The sequence below is a fragment of the Pagrus major genome, chromosome 3 (assembly GCF_040436345.1).
Source record: "Pagrus major chromosome 3, Pma_NU_1.0".
Classification (NCBI taxonomy): domain Eukaryota; kingdom Metazoa; phylum Chordata; class Actinopteri; order Spariformes; family Sparidae; genus Pagrus; species Pagrus major.
In genome coordinates this window covers 10248824-10269359 of record NC_133217.1, presented here as the reverse complement: position 1 = coordinate 10269359, position 20536 = coordinate 10248824, and the positions used below count along the sequence as shown (strand labels likewise).

Sequence of the window (20536 nt, the reverse complement as noted above, 5' to 3'; positions counted from 1 at the left end):
TCATGTGGCCTGTGTGACAACGTAGCAGCAAGTTAACATGTTGTGTAGAGTCCGTCTGGGCTGAGATGGAGGCACTCCAACACCAAAAACCACAGACCCTCTGCCCTCCGTCAGTCAGGTAACCAGCAAGTCTGAACACTGGACCAGGAGTCAGTCCCACACATGGAGCCAGCCTTACTGACATCCACCTCAGCAGACTCCATCTAAAACATTGTTTAGGAATAGGTGCATGACCTCTGCAGTAGATGTACACTTGTTTTAGGACATTCAAAAGAATTTTAACAGGTCAAATGTGTGTATGTAACTTGGCAATACTCATCTTTTTATTAATAAACTGGTTTTATATGTTTATGTGTACGTGCTCCATTTCTCCATTAGTTAAATAAAAATCCATTCACAGAGGGACCTTTTCAGTTGTAACCTACAGTACATGAGTAATATTGTTGTACTTAATATCTGCAAATAATAGTGATGTGGTGAGAACTGGAGATACACTGGTTCACCACATAAACAGTCATTTGAAGTTTACTTTTGCTGTATCTTTGTACTTTTGTCAAGCACCAGTGTTTCAGTTACATCCCTTAATGACTGTCACTGAACTTTTCAACAGGGAGCTCACTGTGTCAGTGGCACAGAATTAGAAGAAATGAAACACTAAAATAGAAAAAGAAAAAACATCAAAAATAGAAATAAACGCAAAATTAAAAGAAAAACTCATACAAAATTTTATTGAATAATAATATATTAGATTAATAATTATTTTAAAAATTCACCTTTGGATAGAGTCAGGATAGGTAGGCCTATAATAAGACTTGTGTAAGTAAAAAACAACAGTTATGACACTGTCATAATTTCTGTTTGTCTCCTGACGGCGTTGCCGTTTTGTTTTCTTAACCTTCATACAAACTATCATCTGCATCAGGGAGGGGTTCTAACCCCTTGGTCACAGAGCGTGTAACTACAGCACAGGAGTATGCTACAGAAATTTGCTGGACCAAGTTGTCTAGGATGGGCAAATCTTCTCCAAGGATCACATCATAGGCTAAGGTGATCTAGCACTCCAACAGTTAGATAATAGTTGGATAATCTTTCTTACATTCATGACCACGTGATATTTATACTTTGATCAAAGTTAGAGTACTACAGAGTAAGCTGGACTTTACCAAGGTTTGTGAACTACCAGTGTCAGCCAGCGCCTTTGCCACCTTACCATTAACCATGACATCCACTACATGTTTGTGGGGAATCATTTCATTGTCATCAATTTATGATCGGGGTACAAAACGCAACTCAACTGACTTTGATTTTCTTAAAAAAAGGACACAACGAAGCTTTGCGGCCAGGCTGCTGACAGTAATAACATAAAGTTAGACTAAGTTTGATTGAACAGGTTTCTTACTGCCGACAACAGGCAAACTAAGGTCTGCCCTCCCCTAACCTTGGTTTCCCAAAAGTCACCTTTTTATTTAAAGGGTCCCGTTGAGCGGCTGCATAGCGCTCTGCGGCTTCCTCTCCTGTCTGGGGATTGTGCTCCTTTACCTAGGTGCGGATGTCTGGATGGAGCACAGAACGGTATTTCTCTAACACAATGGTTTCCCCCATCTGCTCCTTAGTGCGGCTGTTTGGTCGCATCCATCATTTGTAAAGTCCCTTTATTTGATTGTAGGTCTCTCCCACCAGCACAATAGTGCCTCGGAAACGCTGTCTGTCTCTTCTGTTACATTGAACTTCATTAATACTGTAGCTTCAATCACCTCATAGAATTCTGACTGTTCTTCATCCATTCCTGCATAGGCCTCAAGTGCTTTTTCTGTCAATAAGGTGACCACTCTGGCTGCCCATTCAACTGGCTGCCACCTCCATGTTCTAGCTATCTGCTCAAAGTGAACAAAGAAGCTCTCTGGATCTTCTCTTTCTTTAAAGTCAGGTATTCTGGGTTCACCAACATGGGATCCTGTAGTTCTGGTTGGTGGATCAGCCTGCAGTTGATACTGAGCTGGCAGCTGTTGTGATGAAGACAGGCCCACTAGCTTGAAGTGGAGGGAATTTTTCAGGTTGCTCATCTGTTAGCAGAAGTGTGGGGGGGTCCAGCTTGCAGCCTTGGAACACCAACAGGCACAGAAAAAGGATAATCTTGGACAGGCCATTCAAAATGTTCTTCTGATGACCAGTCCTTTGGTACCATTTCACTTAGCTGCTTAATCTGTTCAAAAAGTACTGCCTCAGTTTGTCTAGACTGGCACATAAACCCTCATTTCTTCAAAAAAAATTGGTGCAGAGAGTTCTTCCCTTGCAGCACAGACCGTTACTACTTTTGGCCTTACCACTAGTTCTTCACTTTCAGTGGCTGTGGCTCCGTCAGGTGGCAGCTCAAATTCCTTTGTCCTTTCAGCATTTCTTTCCTCCATATCTGCCAAGGTGGTTGTTCTGGTCACATGACCTCTTCCACATCCTACACCTCTCATTTAGTCAGTATTCCAACTCCAACTCTTCACAGGTGTATTAATATCCCACCACTGCCACCAATTGTTGTAAGGTGAGGTGCATGATAGTATGGTGGAAGATAAAACATCACGCTGGCAGAGAGTTGTGCAGAAAAAAATAGTCAGACTTTTATTAATAGTCTCAAAAAAATCATGTTACAAAGAAAACATTCACACAGCTCAGGACAGCTCTGGTGCTACTCTTCAAAAAAACCAAAACAGTCCATTCTCTCCCCTTCCACTCATAATATAGCATGCGAGTCTGCCTTTCCAGTTCAAACTGGCCTATCACTATCACATCAAATCTGAGCACACGCCTACTCATACACCACATAAAAAGGCTACTGTTGAGGCGCGCTTCCTCTTTCATCACCAGCACAAGATGGCCACCACAAAGGACTCAAACTGACAGGTTATTGCTTTGATTACAGCCTGTCTTTTAATATATTTTGAGAAATAAACTTCTTCCCTTCTCAAACTCTAATGCTGAGTACAATTCTTTGTATTTATCAATGTTTTGGAACTATAATTTAAATAAAGTAAGTGTATGTCCACCTTTCTGAACAAAAACAGGGTTAAGCAAATCATGAGGGAGCTGGTGCTTCATCACAATGTGTGAAATTTCTCTTTTGAAGTATTTGGCATTGAAAATCAAGAACATTGGTTGTCCTGGTAAGTGTTATAGATTATATTGTATTTTACATATTAACAAATTACATCGAACTAGATTTTTAGTAAATTATTAGAAGTTACCTTAAATTAGAGTCAGACAATCAAAATATATATAGTCACATGCAACAAACCCAGAAATAAGTGTCATTGCAGCACAAAGATTTAAATACTTAGTCTAAAATGGTTCAAATGAAGAATATTTTGACTCTGATAAAGTGATGCAGTCATGGTGAAAAGGAGGATTAGCTGACTGGCTACCCTGAAGAGATTGTTGCCGGTGCGGGGAAACTAACCCACCATAGATCTGTCAGAATCATAGTCCAGTATTTCAGGTTTAATTCAATTCTTTATTGACGCTTGAACATGATTGAAAACGTAATAAGGTGTGGTTTCCTACAAAGGAAATAAACAAATAATTCACAAATTCAGACTGGTGACTGTGCAAAGGAAACTTCATAATTATATATTTCTCGCTTTAAACAAAGTGCCCTTTGGCACCACCATAAGTGCATCATAAGTGACAGTCAACCATAATCATCATTAAACCAATCAAGCACCCAGTGAACCAACATCCCAACATATGTGATCAACAAACCCAACACCAGCTCCCATAATGTGTACAATCCTACAGTAAACATCACATACTACTCACGTAAGCATGTACGCACACCATGCTGAGGGACAAAGACTGGCTGTGTGGGAGAGGATCAACTTTATAGGGGATAACAGTTGGTCTAATTAGGTGCACTGCAGGTGACAATGGCCCATCCCCCGGAATGTACCATTGCTATGGGGGAGTTTGATTATCTTTTGTATACATTTGGGGGAAAAAAAACAAAAATCAAAAATCTTTTTCTGCTCATTGACATTTCTTCAACAAAACTACACCTTAAAGTGTTGGTGACAGATGTGGGTGATGTGGCATTCTGGTTTTTATTAGAAAATGAACGAAATAAACAATGTTATCTTAGTTACTGCACTTACTTGCAACTGTAACCTAGAAACCTAGAAACGAGAGTGTTGTCTTCAGGCCAGCAGGGTCGCTGATGAATCATAAATGAAGTGTGGGAGTAACGTGAGACAGGAAGAATAACGTGGATGACGACACAAACGAGCCGCACCACAGCAGCTCTGATGAAACATGACCGCACGTCCAAACACACTGAGAACAGAACTGATCCACAATGTTTCTGGAAGACTGTCTGAGAACAGAACCGGACTTCTATGTATCCAGTCAGCGGGCCGGATGCTCTGGAGCCCGCCCCTCGCTGAGCAATATGACAGCGGGGGTCAAGTTAAACAGGTGATCACACTAACACATCGATTTTCTCATGCTGCCTTCAAAATAAAAGCATGGAATCTAATCCCTTACCAGACTCAAATAAACTGAAGTTTTTGATATATTGACATTTAAAAACTTAGTCAGTATAGGTTATCACATTATCACATCGGCAAAACGCTGGCCCCAAGGAAACATTGACTTACTTATGAAATATTTTTCATACAGTTTTATTCATATATATATATATAGATATATATATATATATATATATATATTATAATAAATTATTATAATAATTATAATTATAATAAATATTATTGACATTTTTTTGTTATTGTAGTGGTCACACTTTATAATAACCATCATTAATAAACGGTAAATTCATAGTTGATAACATGCTGATAAGTTAATAATAATAGTTAATTAACCATTTATAAAGCATTGTATACAATATTTGTAACTTTACAATAAAGAATTTCTTAATAAATGGTTCATAAAGCAATTAATTGTTTGTTAACAGTGAAGTAACTAAAGAACCTACTTTAACCCTAAGCTATCATACACATATACCTTGTATTAAGAGGTAATGATGTTGGGACAGACTTGTCTCTGTGAACATTTTCAACAAACCAGTTATAGGGCAATACAATATTAGCATTGTCTAGTATTAGTTTGTCACAATTACTGAGGTTATCATGGTCACATGATCCTAAAGGTGGAGTAACCATTGACAGTAATAGTGTCCCTGCATCCAGAATGACCCTGCCATAACGTTTAGTTCTTCTGAACAGCTACTGGGCTTAACACGAAGCTTAATAACAGCATCACATCACCATCTCAGTGAATGAAATGAAACAGAATCAATTCTTGTAAATGAGTTATTGGCTACAACCTCTTCTATAGGTTTTTACTGGATCCTTTTCTTACTATCACAGTGTATTAAAGTTTCTTCAGCGTATTAAAGCATAACAACATACTTGTCTTTTTAAACTGGCATTTTTAGTATAATCAGATCAATTGATGTGCCATTATAGTGAGAAACACACACCATAAGTTGGTATGTCCCACTGGGCATATTTCTTTTATAGTGTTTACATCATATTTTCTGAAATATTTTATTTAAATGTAGTTCCATCGAGGGGATTGGCTTTAAAATTATTATTAATATTACCATTTATAAAGCCAATTATATGAACTGTAAAATTATTGTCAGAACTAGAGTCCCCATACACAAGTTTAAATAGTTCTTTCCAGGAAACTTAGTGGGAAATGATGAGGCCTTAAAAAGTGTGGACTGATAACTTAAAGTGTAAAATTGTGGTGGCTAAATATGAACCGATCCTTAGCCTAAAATACTAGAATTAGCTCAAAAAGAATGTAAACACCAAACCCTTTTAGGTTCCTGGGTATCAGCATCACAGAGAACCTGTCTTGGTCACACATCACCACCCTGGTTGTTAAATTATTATTATTTTTTTTAAAAGCCCAGAAAAGGGAAACTTAAGAAGCCAAATTTCAGTGCCAAGTTCTGGTCAACTTTTACAGAGGAGCGATAGAAAGCATCCTGACTGGAAACATCACAAACTGGCATGGTTCATCACGGCCCAGGACAGGAAGGCTCTACAGCGGGTGTTTAAAACCACCAGAACATCACTGGTACCATCTACAGAGCATCAGTGACATCAGTGAAGTGAGATGTCTGTACAGAGCCCAAAGATACTAAAAGATAACAGCCACCCAGACACAGTCTGTTCAGCCTGCTGCCATCTGACAACAGATACAGAAGTATCTGCTGCCAGACCACCAGATGACAGAGCAGCTTCATTCCTCAGGCTGTGAGACTCATGAACTCATCACCAAAACGTGTGCTGCATAAAGGGACAACAACTTACATTTCGTTGCATACTTCAAAATCATGCATTTATTTTGAAGGCTTGATCTCTAACTTCCTCTCCACTCCTGTTGTATTGTGTGTAATTGACGCGTCAATTTCCGTTCTTTCCAGCTCAGACCTGCTGCTTGGTGACCATCTATTTCAGAGGGGAAGCGGAATTATTGCCTCAGCGGTTTTTTCTTCTTTGTGTGGACTGTATGTTTGGAGGCGACATATTCATTGAAACACTTATTTTAAGGATTTGTAAGGATCATTTGTTAATTCAGTAAGATGGGCTGCGCTGGATTCACCTGCTCCAAACACTCCCTGTGCGCGCTCAACATCCTCTATGTTGTGAGTATCCGCAGACAGCAGGACACCATATGGATGATTGTACAGGAGGTTTCTTCAGTAGAGTCAGTGCTTATCCTGTAAACGCAGTGTAGGAAACATCCCGCTGTAAACAACACACTGATGAGGGCAGACACTGCTTTAATCAATTATTAACTGTGTGGCGGCTGGATCAGGTGATCACCATGGGCCATCCGTCTGATCCAACACATGAGAAATGACACCTTTATAACGCAGCCTGCTTTCTCCTGAAGAAATCCAGCCTTTAAAGCTGTGGATGTAATTGCCTTCCATCGCACTGTGTGAGGCATTTGCCTGAACCTCTGTTGGATCTCATCGCTGGTTTCTCAACTTGAACTTTATGTGTACATGGCACCCACAGGTTCCAACAAGGTGTTATTTCATATGACACATTGATAGATCCACCTAGGCCTCAGAGAAGGCCTGAATGGACCCTGCAATCATTTTAAAGGGGCACTCCACCGATTTCAAACACTAGTAGGGAGTACGAAGACACTGAGCCAGTGAACACTGCTGTGGATATCTGTCTGTCCAAAATAAATGATGATGTCATAATGTCATCTGGCTTGTCTCAGATTGGACTACATCACATGAGACAGTGTGATAACTGGCTCTGTTGCTTCATTACAATTTCTCACACAGTTTGTACCAACCTCATGAAACTACAAGACTAAATGGCTGCAGTACAATTTTAAAAGATAATCTCACATTTTTCAAGTGTATCTTATAATAAGAAATAAAAATGAAGTGTGTAGTACACACTCACTGCTTATTTGAAATTCAACCATCCCTCCTTTTTTCAGTGTATTGCACTGGTTATGCCTCTGTACTTTTAACTTACTTACTTGTAGGCAACTGGACTTGTTTCAGTTTGTTGAAGACGTTTCACCTCTCATCCAGGAGGCTTCTTCACTTCTAACTAACTGGAGGGGAGTTTGCAGACTTTTAAACTCTGTGTGGGAGTGTCCTTACAGAGTCGTTAAGGACACGTGTGAGCTCTGAGTTTCAGAGTCTTTAGGGCCACTTGTGGGGTCGTTGATCCAACCGGCCTTCATGTGGGTTGCTAAGGCGAGGTGAGCTCAGGTGTGAATGGTTGTTAAGCTGCCTGGGGAGGGAACTCAGTACTGCATTGTAGGTGGGTGACAAGTAATGTCTTAGGCCACCTCCTCTGTTCAAAGACGGTCGTTCCAGTTTGACATAGATGGATTCCTTTACTCCTCTTTCAAACCATTTGTCTTCTCTCGCCAAGATGTTTACATTGTTGTCCTCAAAGGAATGATTTAAGTGGACAGCAGAGTGACCTGGGGGGTTGGCCGTCCTGTGTTGTGCTATTCGTTTATGGAGAAGTTGTTTTGTCCCCCCACTAGTAAAGCAGTATTTTATATTGTAGAGTTTTTACTTTTATTTAGTAAAAGTTATTAGTGTTGTTTCCACCATAAATAATATGAAGTTGTGACACTATATGTACAGTAGGATGAGGTGATTTTGAGGAACACATTTCTACTTGAATAGTTTTGAGTAACGTATGTGTCTTCAGGAGTGCATATAGACTACACTATTTGTTTTGTACCTAACAGCAGACTGTGTCACTGCTCCAGGTGAAGGTGTCTTGGCTATAAGCCGTTGACTCATTCAGACTGTTGGTGGTCAATGTCCGCACACACAGCGTGGTAGGACAGCAGTATGTAATAAAGCTCATGTATGAGAGTGAGCTCATTCAGCTGATTGTCTTCCTGATTGGGTTTCATCTTTACAGCTTTTAGAAGGGCTGATGTTTTCATTTTAGCTGCACGCAGCAGGTTGTCCATCCCATTCTGGTGAATGTAATATCTCAAGAACTCCTTGCATTTCTTCAAATTTGGAACAATACCCACTTGGACTCAAGGATGAAGTGATTAGTTTTCAGTGATTAAATGTCAAAGGTCACTGTGACCTCGCAAAACACACTTTTTGGCCGTTTCCTAGCAGTTCATATGATGTAACATCATTATATTCTGCGAAAATTGTTCTGGCCATAATTCAACGTCATAACTCAACTTGATTGGTGTACGGAGGCATACAACCACAAGGAGGTCATTCTAATTTCTGTTCTTCCACTGTTACCTGGGGGTCTCGACCAGAGAAAACAATGCCTCTTCCCATTTTGGTTGTGCAATGGAAGGTGCGCTTCCTTTGTGGCGCACTTTGTTTTTTGCAGGAAAAATCCAGCCCAGTGGCAGAGCGGGAACCAATCTATACATGGATGGTGTTTACAGCCATTATACTGTGTTGTCAGTATTTGGCCTACTTTAGAATGATAAGTTGAAGCACAAAAGTGGTCCATTGCCAGTCTGAAGGGTCCAAACGTATGGAAAATAGCAAATAAACATCGAACAACTCTCAGAAAGAAACCAATGCAGCATAGCAAAGTTCTTGTTCAGCTAATTTTTGTTGAAGGAATAATTTTGCAAATACACTTATTTAAATTCTTGCTGAGAGATAGATAAGAAGATTGGTACCACTCTAATGTCTGTACAGCATTTATTAAACTGGAGCCAGGAAGTGGTTAGCTTAGCATAAAGACTGGAAGCAGAGGGAAACAGCTAGCCTGGCTCTGTCCAACAGTAACAAAATCCACCTACCAGCACTTCCAAACCTAATTAATTTCTTTCTATTATCTTGTATATGTAAAAGTGCTAAATCAACATTTTGTTGTCATATTTTATATAACCAAAGTTCATCAGCTTCAGCGTTGAACAAAAAGAAAGTTGTTTAAAGAATATCAGTAGAATTTGGTGTCACTTGCAAAACTCTGATACAGTATCTTAACAAACAACACCTGCCTGCCTTATACTGAGCAGTAAGTTGATGTAAAGATGTGACATTCCATCAGATTTAAATTTAAGGGGAAACAATGCTCAGATGAGGATGTGGTGTCATTTGTGCATACGGGTGTGTTCTGTTTTTAAAGCAGAAGTTCTCTCTTTTGTTTCTAAGAAAGACACTGTGCAACAGGAAGTGAGGCAGGAGGTGGTAGAAACACACAGGAAGTGAAGTGAGGCCTGCCTCAGTTAGATCTGGTTCATCAGTAACACATCTAACCTGATGCCTACATTTCTGCCTCTGCAGAGGCGACCACATTGACTTTCAATCTTACAAGTTCAAATAATTAATGTAGCAGATTAGACTCTTTTCATGTGGAGTTAAACGACTAAACCAGGGAATTTTGCATCTTGTCTCGCACTTACAACAGTCTGTGTGTAATTCTCAGTACGGCTGAACATTTTACAAATCACGTCACTGTGTTTCAATTTTAACTCTAAGAAGGTTATGTTTTCACCATTGTCAGTTTGTTTGTTGGTGGCTTGGGTGGTTTGTCAGCAGGATTTTTTTTAAAAATGGTTAAGCAGTTACGGGTGGTTTAAGATGTAGAGTGCTACACTGTTGGGCCTCGGCGGAGGTGCCACTCTAGTTTGACGTTAAAATGTTAAAATTAATGCAAGGATTTCATGTTTTAAAAGATAATTTCTGACTCTTACACAATAATGATATCACTGAGTCTCAATCTGTGTGTCTGTCTTGCAGATGGTGAGCCTGCTGATGATCGGCATCGCAGCATGGGGGAAGTGGTTTGGTCTGGTCTCCAGTTTCCAAGTGGTGGGAGGCATCATCGGTGTTGGCGTCTTTCTCTTCTTTGTGGCCCTGGCCGGCCTCATCGGGGCCATGAAGCATCACCAAGTCCTGCTCTTCTTTGTATCCTTAACACTGTGTATGATATGGAAGTTATCATTGGTCCTTGTATGACAATTTATACGACTGCCACCCAGGAAATGTTATGTGGTAGAACTAGGTCAGTATTTAAAAAGAAATTCATCATAGATAGGTGTAGTGCTGCAGAGCAACACTGGCACTTTTTTGCTCCAAGTGAAGAGCTAAAATGTTCAGTTGCATAATCTGGTTAAATTTTAAATACTGAAGTGATGAATTGCTTAAACCACTTAGATGTATGCCATGTTTTGAACAAAGGTTGGCATCTTCTCATCAGTAAAGCTGAACAGCTCTGCATGTGCAGCTCCTTACATTATGTGACATATATGTAACAATCTGGATACTTACAGTATCGTCCTGTCATTTACTCTGTGTGATCTGTGCATTTTCAGTTGCAAAAATATTCACAGCGGGAAAAACACTACGACAGATGTTACAGTGCACAGCAGCAGCTTTGAATAAATCAGCCTAGCTGCTGCTGTCTGTTATCACCTACTCCAGGAGTGTCAGTGCCAGGCTTCATGTGAGGTTCACGGTGATAAATATGGAAGTCCATTTCCGCCAGTAAAGGAAAGTATAAGATAAAAACTGAGCTTGATGAAAAAATATTTACATGGTAATTCAAAATTATGAGAGAAAAAGACATAATCATGAGATTAAAGGTAGAGATTATGACATTTAAAAAAATGCAAATTATGAGATAAAAGTCAGAGTTATGAGATAAAAACTGTTGAAATTAGATTCTAAAAAATGTAAATTAAGGCTAAGTTTTTAATAATTTGTTGTCTTTAATCGACAGAAATGGGTTTCCATAGGAAGGATCATATCAGGGCAATAAAAAAAGTCCTGTATGAGAGAGAAGTCAGTCTCTTCTGAGTCAGTGAGCTGCTCCAGATTTTTTTTTTTACAAGATTTTCCTTTTTAATGCTGCTCCTTCTAGTAGGCCTATGCATGACCTCATGACCTCAAAATCCTGGCTACAGGCCTTCAAGCAAGAAAATGACCCATAGCTAGTTAACATTAACTAGTCAGGATGAAGGCAGCAAAACATCCTTTCATTTTTTGCATAGCTGAAAAGGTAAAAGTTGTTGTTGATGTTGTTTTCAAAAATAACGTAACCTTATGTGTGTGCAGGCCGTGCGTGCGTGTCTTAGGTGCGCTCCGGTACTTAAACAAAAAGCACTACAACCCTGGCATTCATCACTTATTCACAATGTTCCAAAGTGCTTTACAAAAGGAAATAAAACCAAACTAGGTAGATAAAAATAAGAATATAAGGCCAAAGGAGCACAAAGGAAGTAAAATGAATACAATGACATAAGTCATAGGCCTTTACAACATGAAAGGTTTTAAGAAGAGATTTCAAAGAAGGCTCAGTGTGTCTTAGTTCAGTCTTAGAGTTCCATAGTGTTGGGGCTCTAACAGCAAAGGTTCAATCAGCTTTTGTCACAAACTATGACTAGCAGGACTCCATCCACAGATCTTAATGGCCAACAGAGCAAAATCAATTTGAAATCTAACAGGGAGCCAGTGTAGGGAGGCAAGCACAGAGGTGATGTGATTGTGGAGTTGGTGGAGAGAGATCCGGCCCATACCCACATAAAGTGTGTTGCAATAATCAAGCCAAGAATAGATCAAAGCATGTATAACTTTTTGTAGATGGAAACATGACTGAACAACATTTTTGACATCAAAACTGAACTATAAACTATAAAAAAACAGAGGTTAGCATCAAATATTACAATGAATTCAGAGCAGCCTGCTTCATATTATTTTACTGAAGGCTAAAGGAGCTGATGGAATTTGAAGAGCAGAAAAGAATGACCTAAGACTCATTACATTTAAGGACATTTTGGGACAACCTAGGTTTTTATATCTGAGAGGCGAGATGTGAGTTTTGCTCAACTACTAGGATCTATGGTTTTAACAACATTTGTAACTTAGTGTCAGCAGCATAAAAATGGTAAAGTGTTTCATGATTATGAAAAACCTGCAGCATGTATATAGAAAAGGGGGGGGGGGGGGGGGGGGGGGGGGCAGGTACAGAGCCTTGAGGGACACCATAACTCAACTGAGCTGTTGAGGATGTAGAGCTACTCAGAGCGATTAAAAACAAATCTGTTGGACAGGTATGAGCATAATAAACCAAGAACCGAGCCCCTTGATGCCTGGTCAAGCCTCAGAGCAATGTAAGATGATATTGTGATCGACTGTGTAAAAGTGCAGTCAGCAGTAGGTCAGTTAGCTTAACAAGCGCTGTCTGTGTCTTAAAACCAGACTGGAAACGGTTGAAAAACACTAATATTATTCATAAAAGACATCAGTAGAGATTAACCTCAGGTAAAAAAAAACTTTATATGTAGTTTGTTAGTCACACCAGCTGTAAGCAGGATTGTGTGTTCTATGTACGATGTGTGTATTTGTTGTTGTTCCTTGACAGTGAAGCTCAGTACATGATCATCCTGTTCATGGTATTTATTGTGCAGTTCTCTGTTTCCAGTGCCTGTCTGGCCATCAACAGAGCGCAACAGGTAAGATAACAACCTTCACTATAAAAGCACTTATATGTAGGAAAATCCATTCTAGGACTGGCAGTCATCCTGAATCTGTCTTGTTGTTTGACAACTGGAGAACGTGAACAACTGTTCACATACTTCTAAACAGTAGCTGGACCACAATGTAATGCAGATGTGAAGATGTGTCTGGAATGAACATGAACTGAATTTTCCCCTCACATTATTTGGGGGGTGAAAATAGTTCCTGTAAGCGTTAGTATCATGATGGAGGAAGAAAAGTTGGACCCAAATGCAGGAGACAGCAGGCAGGAAGTGCAATGGATGAAGTTTTATTCAGGATACTGGCAACACAGGAGCTGGAATACACAACAGATGACTTAACAAAGACTGAACTAAAGACTGGACTTTAGTACAAACTAAACTAACGAGGGGATGAGGTGCAGGGGGACTGAGGCAGAGATCACAGGTGAGGGTAACGGGAGGAAAAACAGTAGGAACAGGGAAGGGGTAATGAGACGGACGTCAGACAGGTTTGGAGGCAAAGCAGACTGGGGATGAGCACAAGAGCACAGGAGGGAAACAAACAAAAGACACAACAAAATCCCAGAAACACATAGAACACACAAACAATGAAACTAAAATGACAGGACCATGACAGTTAGCTGTAGGATAGCTATCAATCATGTGTGTTTATGTGAGCTGTCAGCTTAGTGTCAGCCTCTGAGTGACCTCATAACTTCTGCTCTCCTCTCCTTTTTTTCTTCTACCTCTGTATCTTAATGAATTATAGCTATAATAACTCAAGATAGCAGCATTATTTCCTAAATTTCCAACTGGTCAGTCAAGCATTACTTGCTATCCCATAATGTTCGAGAGGCTATTTACTTGTGTCCCATGGAAAATCAATGGGAGTAAACTGTGCTTTGAAATGTACCTGGTTCAGTGGGGCTTAATCCTTATCTCCATCTTTAAAGGAGGCCTGTTCACTCCTGAACAAATCTGTCCTTTAACATGAAAACACATCCAGCAAGTTCTTTGTAGAAGTCCCAGAAAATCAAACTGCAAGTCAGTTACTTGTTTAATGGTGTATTTGAGAAACCCTCCTCAACTTCAGAAAATTCAGAAAATATCATGTGACCTCATCCTATTTACTAAGTATTTTTGTTCAGGTGGTCCTCACTCACCTGTATCGCTATAATTTGCAACAAAACCAGTGCCGTAAATAAACAAATGAGTTTTTGAAAGGCCTTCTGGGCCATGTATGGCATCTTTCAGTGAAGTACAAGAGGACAGGGCAGGATAAGAAGTAGAAGTGGCTACAGCAAAAGACATTCCTGGAATGATTTAACATCCCAGACACATCATATTTTACAAGATATGAGCAACCAAGGGAAGACTTTTTGTCTCAATTTGATTCCTGTACCAGAGAAACAGTTGTGCATTAGCCGGAAGTCACCATTTGAAGAAATTAATGTTAATAGTTAAACACAGACAAAATCTCAACACCATCAGGAACATCATCCATTAGCACTACTTCAGAAGTGATGGATATCATGTTACCCTCTGAGGAAGTGGTGTTGCTGGTGTTTGTGGTGCTAGTAATGAAGTGGAAGATCCCTGTGGGCACTGGTTCAAACTTGAATGACTCTACTGAGCTACTGCAACCAAAAATAAGACAGAAAGGTTCACTCCCCCTCTTCATGCTACTGATGACTATCAAATAATGAGATCAGAGCCACTGTATATAAAATGACCCATATTTATGTTTGTGTTAGTATGTTTGTGAACAATTTCTCAGATGATGTTCTGAACGGCCACGGTCGGAGATATATACTGACCCCCAGTGTCTGACACTGATTCAAGACAAGACAAGACCAAGAACATCAGGATGTGATCTGGAGACGGTGTCAGGAGGACGGCAGTCAAGCACCAGGATTTAAAATTAAAAGTTACTGTTTAAAACTTATTGGGACACCATTAAAAGAGTGTTCTACTAAAAATACCTGTAGTGAAGTTTAAGGGCACTACTGCCCATCTAATCACTGTCATCACCATGGTGTGTGTATATTCTAAGTGCTGTATCGTAGGCAACTGGACTTGTTTCAGTTTGTTGAAGATGTTTCACCTCTCATCCAGGAGGCTTCTTCACTTCTAACTAACTGGAGGGGAGTTGCAGGCTTTTAAACTCTGTGTGGGAGTGTCCTTACAGAGTCGTTAAGGACACGTGTGAGCTCTGAGTTTCAGAGTCTTTAGGGCCACTTGTGGGGTCGTTGATCCAACCGGCCTTCATGTGGGTTGCTAAGGCTAGGTGAGCTCAGGTGTGAATGGTTGTTAAGCTGCCTGGGGAGGGAACTCAGTACTGCATTGTAGGTGGGTGACAAGTAATGTCTTAGGCCACCTCCTCTGTTCAAAGACGGTCGTTCCAGTTTGACATAGATGGATTCCTTTACTCCTCTTTCAAACCATTTGTCTTCTCTCGCCAAGATGTTTACATTGTTGTCCTCAAAGGAATGATTTAAGTGGACAGCAGAGTGACCTGGGGGGTTGGCCCTCCTGTGTTGTGCTATTCGTTTATGGAGAAGTTGTTTTGTCTCCCCAATGTACAAATCTGTGCAGTACTGGCTGCATTGAACAGCATAAACTACATTACTCTGTTTACGCCTGGGTGTCCAGTTACCTACGATAATACAGCACTTAGAATTACCACAACCTGGATGACTGAGAACCTTCATCAACATGTAAGTGTATATGAATAGTACATACAAAGGGAATACAATGATGCAGCTAACATGCTGTACACTTCCCTAATGTGTGATTAAAAATTACAGCCTCCTATGCTGTGTCTTTTTTTTTGACATTATAGTGAGACGGTGTGGAATAAACAAGTCAGAATGCTGTGACTGATAATGCTTCATAATGCTCCTGTGTGTGTGCTGCAGGATGAGCTGCTGGAGGTGGGCTGGAATAACTCCCAGAGCACTCAAAGGGATGTGGAGAAGAGCCTCAACTGCTGCGGCTTCAAACATTTTTACGCCAACGTCACCTGTGACGCTGTGAGTTTGGTCCAGTGCTCTTGTCCCCGGTCACATTTCAGCATGTTCAAACAGATCAATGTGTTTTTTATGTTGTTAGGATTTTATCATTTGAAGAAAAGCAGTAAAATTCAAATAGAAATCATAAAAATCTCTAAACCTGCTGTCACAAGCCTTTGTCTGAAGTGTTTTGTCTCTTGTTCCCTTGCAGGCTTGTTTTCCCAACAACTCCTGTTCGCCCTGTGCAGATAAAATCCAGGAACACGCTGGAGAGGTTCTCCGCTTTGTAGGAGGGATTGGACTTTTCTTCAGCTTTACCGAGGTGAGCCGCAGCTACAACACAGCTGACAGGTTGTTAGTTGCTGTGCATAAGGATTAGCATTAGTAGTATTAGTAGAAGTAGTATTTGTACTAGGGTTAGGGTTAGGGTTAATTGTAAATGAGAGGTCCATTCCCAAAGTGGCACAGTCCTACCTGACCTGAACTGTCAAGAGACTGTGTGTGTCAAAAAGTGAGAGGGACAGGGTGGTGCTGAGGAACTCTGACAGAGAAACTAAATGGAGCATGATGCCACCCAGTGCTCTGAAACAGTGGTTCTCAAACATTCTCACATCAAGGCCCCTAAACTGACACAAATCAGACCACAGATGCCATTTGGTAAGAATGTTGCTTTCAGGGTTTTATCACAGAAAGTGTGTTGAAACTTGTGACCAAAACAGTCATACATTCTGTCATAGTCCATCCATCCATTGTCGCGGTGGCGGCAGGCTCAGTAGGTTACTCCAGACATCCCTCTCCCCAGCAATGTTTTCCAGATCCTCCTGGGGGATCCTGAGGTGTTTCCATGCCAGACGAGAAATATAATCTATCCAGCGAGGTTTGGGTCTGCCCGGGGGGCTCCTTCCAGCTGGACATGCCCAGAAAACCTCCAAAGGGAAGCATCAGTATTTGACTACCTGGGAATGAGACTCAACAATCAACTATGTTTCTCCAGAATTGCTTAAACCTTTGCATGACGGGTTTACAGACAGCAGCCAACAAATCTTAGTACGCCTTCAAGAAAATGTGTTGGGATTACATCTAGAACACAAGCTACTGACTATATTCCTTTTACTGTTTCTTCTGGATTTCTGAATGAGACCAAGCTCAAAATTATGCCTGTGATTTTATCATGAAAACAAGAAACTCTTCACATTTAGTGGGTCTGCACTGATATTCAGAATGAGCGCACTCAAAAAAACAACAAAAAAAAAAGACAAAACAAAACTCACCAGTTTTCTAGACTACCGCTCATTTCCATGTCAAGTTAGTGGAGTGGGCGCTGGGGCGCCCTCATTGTCACGTCAACTTGCTGCTGAGAGTCACACAGGTTGTGTGTGTCAGAAGAGGTAAGGGGGAGGGGGAGAGGGATAGACTGAGGATCCCAGGCCACACAACACAAACTGCTTCCAAATAAATTGTATTTCATTCCTAAAATTAATAAAGACCCATATACCTACATGTAATTAATTGGGTTATGTGAAAAATGTAATTAAAAAAAAAATGTAAAAAAATCAAGGGATGGTTCACCCAGGGCGTAAATCTAGCCAGGACCGCCCCTGCTCTGTACTACCACACTGTCTGCTAAGACTGTGAGTGTGCTTGTTAAGCCAGAAACATGTATTTAGTATAGATTTCTTAAATTTGAGGGGAGACATAGATTCTAATTTGGAAGCACATTTGTTATTCCAGAATCTCAGTCGTTGGTGTTAGTAGCAGTGGTGTGAGCCTGAAGACTGAATGCAATACAAGTCTGAAGGCTGAGGTGCTGAATTTAAATTCAGAACTAAGTAAACACTGTAGTCTGAGGTGGTTGTATATGTAGAAGTAGTAGTATCAGTAGCAGTAGTAGTTGTTGTAGTTGTAGTGTCAGTAGTAGTAGTAGTAGTAGTAGTAGTAGTAGCAGTACTTTCTGTAGTAACAGCAGTAGCAATAGTTCATCAGTGATAACAGTAGTAGCGGAGGTAGTAGTAATAGTATCATTCAAGTATTACTCCAGCAGTAGTCAAAGCATAACTTGTAGCTGATGTTTTACTCTGTATGTTTGTGTTCATCAACAAATACCATGAAAGACTCAAACCAACCGCGTGGAGTGCATCACTCAGTACTTTCTGACTTCCCTACCACGTCTGTAGATCTCAGCGGTTTGTTCCAACTAAAGATTTAAATTGTTAAAAACATCTCAAATATATATAGTTTCTTAACAAAACAAAAAGGCTCAGTAATGACCTAAAACATCTGTGTCTTTTCATATGAAGTGTTAACAAAAAGAAAATATAGCAGTGCTTATGTTATTGCCACCGCTGCTTCATAATTTTATGAAATTTCACTCCAGTGAACTCAAACGAACGGCCGTCCACTCTCTCTCCAGTTTGAGGATGAGCTGCTGAAACAGTGAATCGATGTCAATCACTGGCACAGTCATGACAACCAAATAAACAACACTGACCTTAAAGGACAACACAATTTCAGACTGTTTTACTTTATTTATATGTGGTGGACCCTGCCACCTTTCTAGCTTCAAACAGTCTTCTGGGACTTTATTTTCCTCTGAGAACAGCTTGTTTATTCACTTTTTTATTCAAAAAATACATATTTCTGAGTTCATATTCTGACCTCATTAATATCGTAAATATTAATGAATATTGTAAATGTAAATGAGGAAAATATTGTAAATATTAATGAAGAAAATATTGTAAATATTAATGAGGTTGATGTTTGAATTTCTTCTCCAAAACTACACAGTGTTCCTGGTTTATTTGGCCATACCTTTAGCTTAGCTCACTGACAAACACATTTGCTTTTCCTGTGACAACTTCATAATAAAAGTCAACTTGTGATTTGCCAGTTAAATGCTTTTAATGTGAAGCTGCAGCAATAGGAAATGATCGGTTTGCATTAGCAGTGAATTGTTATACCACATTTTGTGACCTGTCAGATTCTGTGTACTTACCTCATACCTACAAAAATGTGGATAGCAGCACTCTGCCTTCTTTGTATTTTGATAGTCACAAATTTTGATGAGTCTATCAGATTTTGAAAACACGTGAAAAAGTAAAAAAAATAGTTGACAAGATATTCATAGTGTTTACTACAGTTTCTGCCATCACAATAATCAAAATGTTTTACCCTCTCTGTATCTACAGTATAGTTTTCTTTTTCTTAATAGTAGAGGAAAAAATGTTGTTGCAGCTGCTTGACAAAGAGAATATGTTAAAAGAAAAAGTGCTGTTCATAATGTTTGCAGTGGCAACATAGCTCAACTTTCCATTTGGGTCACAGAATCTGATAGCACTCAACCTTAGGTAAGGTTTTACAGGTTCAATCAACATTGGCAATATATTCTCTATTGACGTTCTTGGCCAGTAAATTTTCATTCATATTAAAAATTCACTCTATGTTCACCACCCTGCTACAATGAAACCCTTGAGGAAACACTGCATAGAATGCTGCCAGCCTTCTTCTTTAACACGAAGATAAGCCGATGTTATGTTGTCTGTGCTCTCACTCTCTGACTGTTACTGTGTCCATGTGTCAGATTCTGGGAGTGTGGCTCACCTATCGCTACAGGAACCAGAAGGATCCCCGAGCAAACCCCAGTGCTTTCCTGTGAGACAGCGGCAGCTCCAGTCTCTCTGCACTGTCACCTCACCACCTCTACGGACCCTCTCTGGGCTTTACCTGTAAATACAAGACTGACCTGTGTGTTTCCACTGATTGCTGCAGCGATGTTGTTGTGTTTGGTTCTCAAGAGTGAAGTGTGTTCTGAAAAGACAACGGTGCACGTGCTGCTTCTAACATGAAGCTCTGCCTGGATAAGTGTCTGATACTGCACATAGTGAACATATACAGTTAGTACACTGACCACTGTTAAAAGAGGGAATATTGTCTGCAGTAGTCTGCTGTATATTCCAAAAGTATTTATGCAGCCTGCCTGATGTTGACCCTGATCCACTATTTTTTTCCGCTTTTTTTGCAGTCAGTCCCACTGAACGCAATAATGTCAGCCACTTTTCTGCATTTTGATTACAAAATTATTTTGACCATGTATGAAAGTCTTAATATGGTAACCTGGGAGTGTTTAAGCCTATGTGAGAATGTGTGTGTGTGTCACAAGCCTACTAATCTGCCTTGCTCCTGGCTGCGTGCTGTGTATTTGGCCTTTTGCATGACTCTTCTGCAGATATAAGCTACTTTATGAGAACTGCAATCATGATTCTGTAAACCACCTGTCTGAGCCTTTGTACCGTAAACCACAATAAAACACTAATGGAGGAAAAGAAAATCACTTTCTCTCTATAATTATTAGATTAATTATTAGAGTGCATACAATGTTTTACTTCACCTACTAAATATATTTAGACCTAAAAGTCATATTTTCTTGTGACAGTGAAAAATATCTGTGGACAGATTTTTTTATTTTTTTACATAGTGCAACTTAAGTGAAAGTACTTGAGTAAATGTCATTATTATCACACTCACAGATAGCCTAAGATGGTCTCAGTACTGTGGATGGAATG

General features: G+C 40.0%; 1 protein-coding gene across 1 annotated transcript; it reads left to right on the top strand.

Annotated features, from left to right (window-relative positions):
- The first annotated feature begins 6413 nt into the window (after positions 1–6413).
- On the top strand, positions 6414–20301 carry tspan13b (tetraspanin 13b). The gene is made up of 6 exons (XM_073463571.1): positions 6414–6664; positions 10247–10414; positions 12880–12960; positions 15885–15998; positions 16189–16299; positions 19555–20301. Exons 1-6 carry the CDS (start codon positions 6602–6604, stop codon positions 19627–19629), a joined length of 612 nt encoding a protein of 203 aa, XP_073319672.1. The 5' UTR covers positions 6414–6601; the 3' UTR covers positions 19630–20301.
- The last annotated feature ends 235 nt before the right edge of the window (positions 20302–20536 follow it).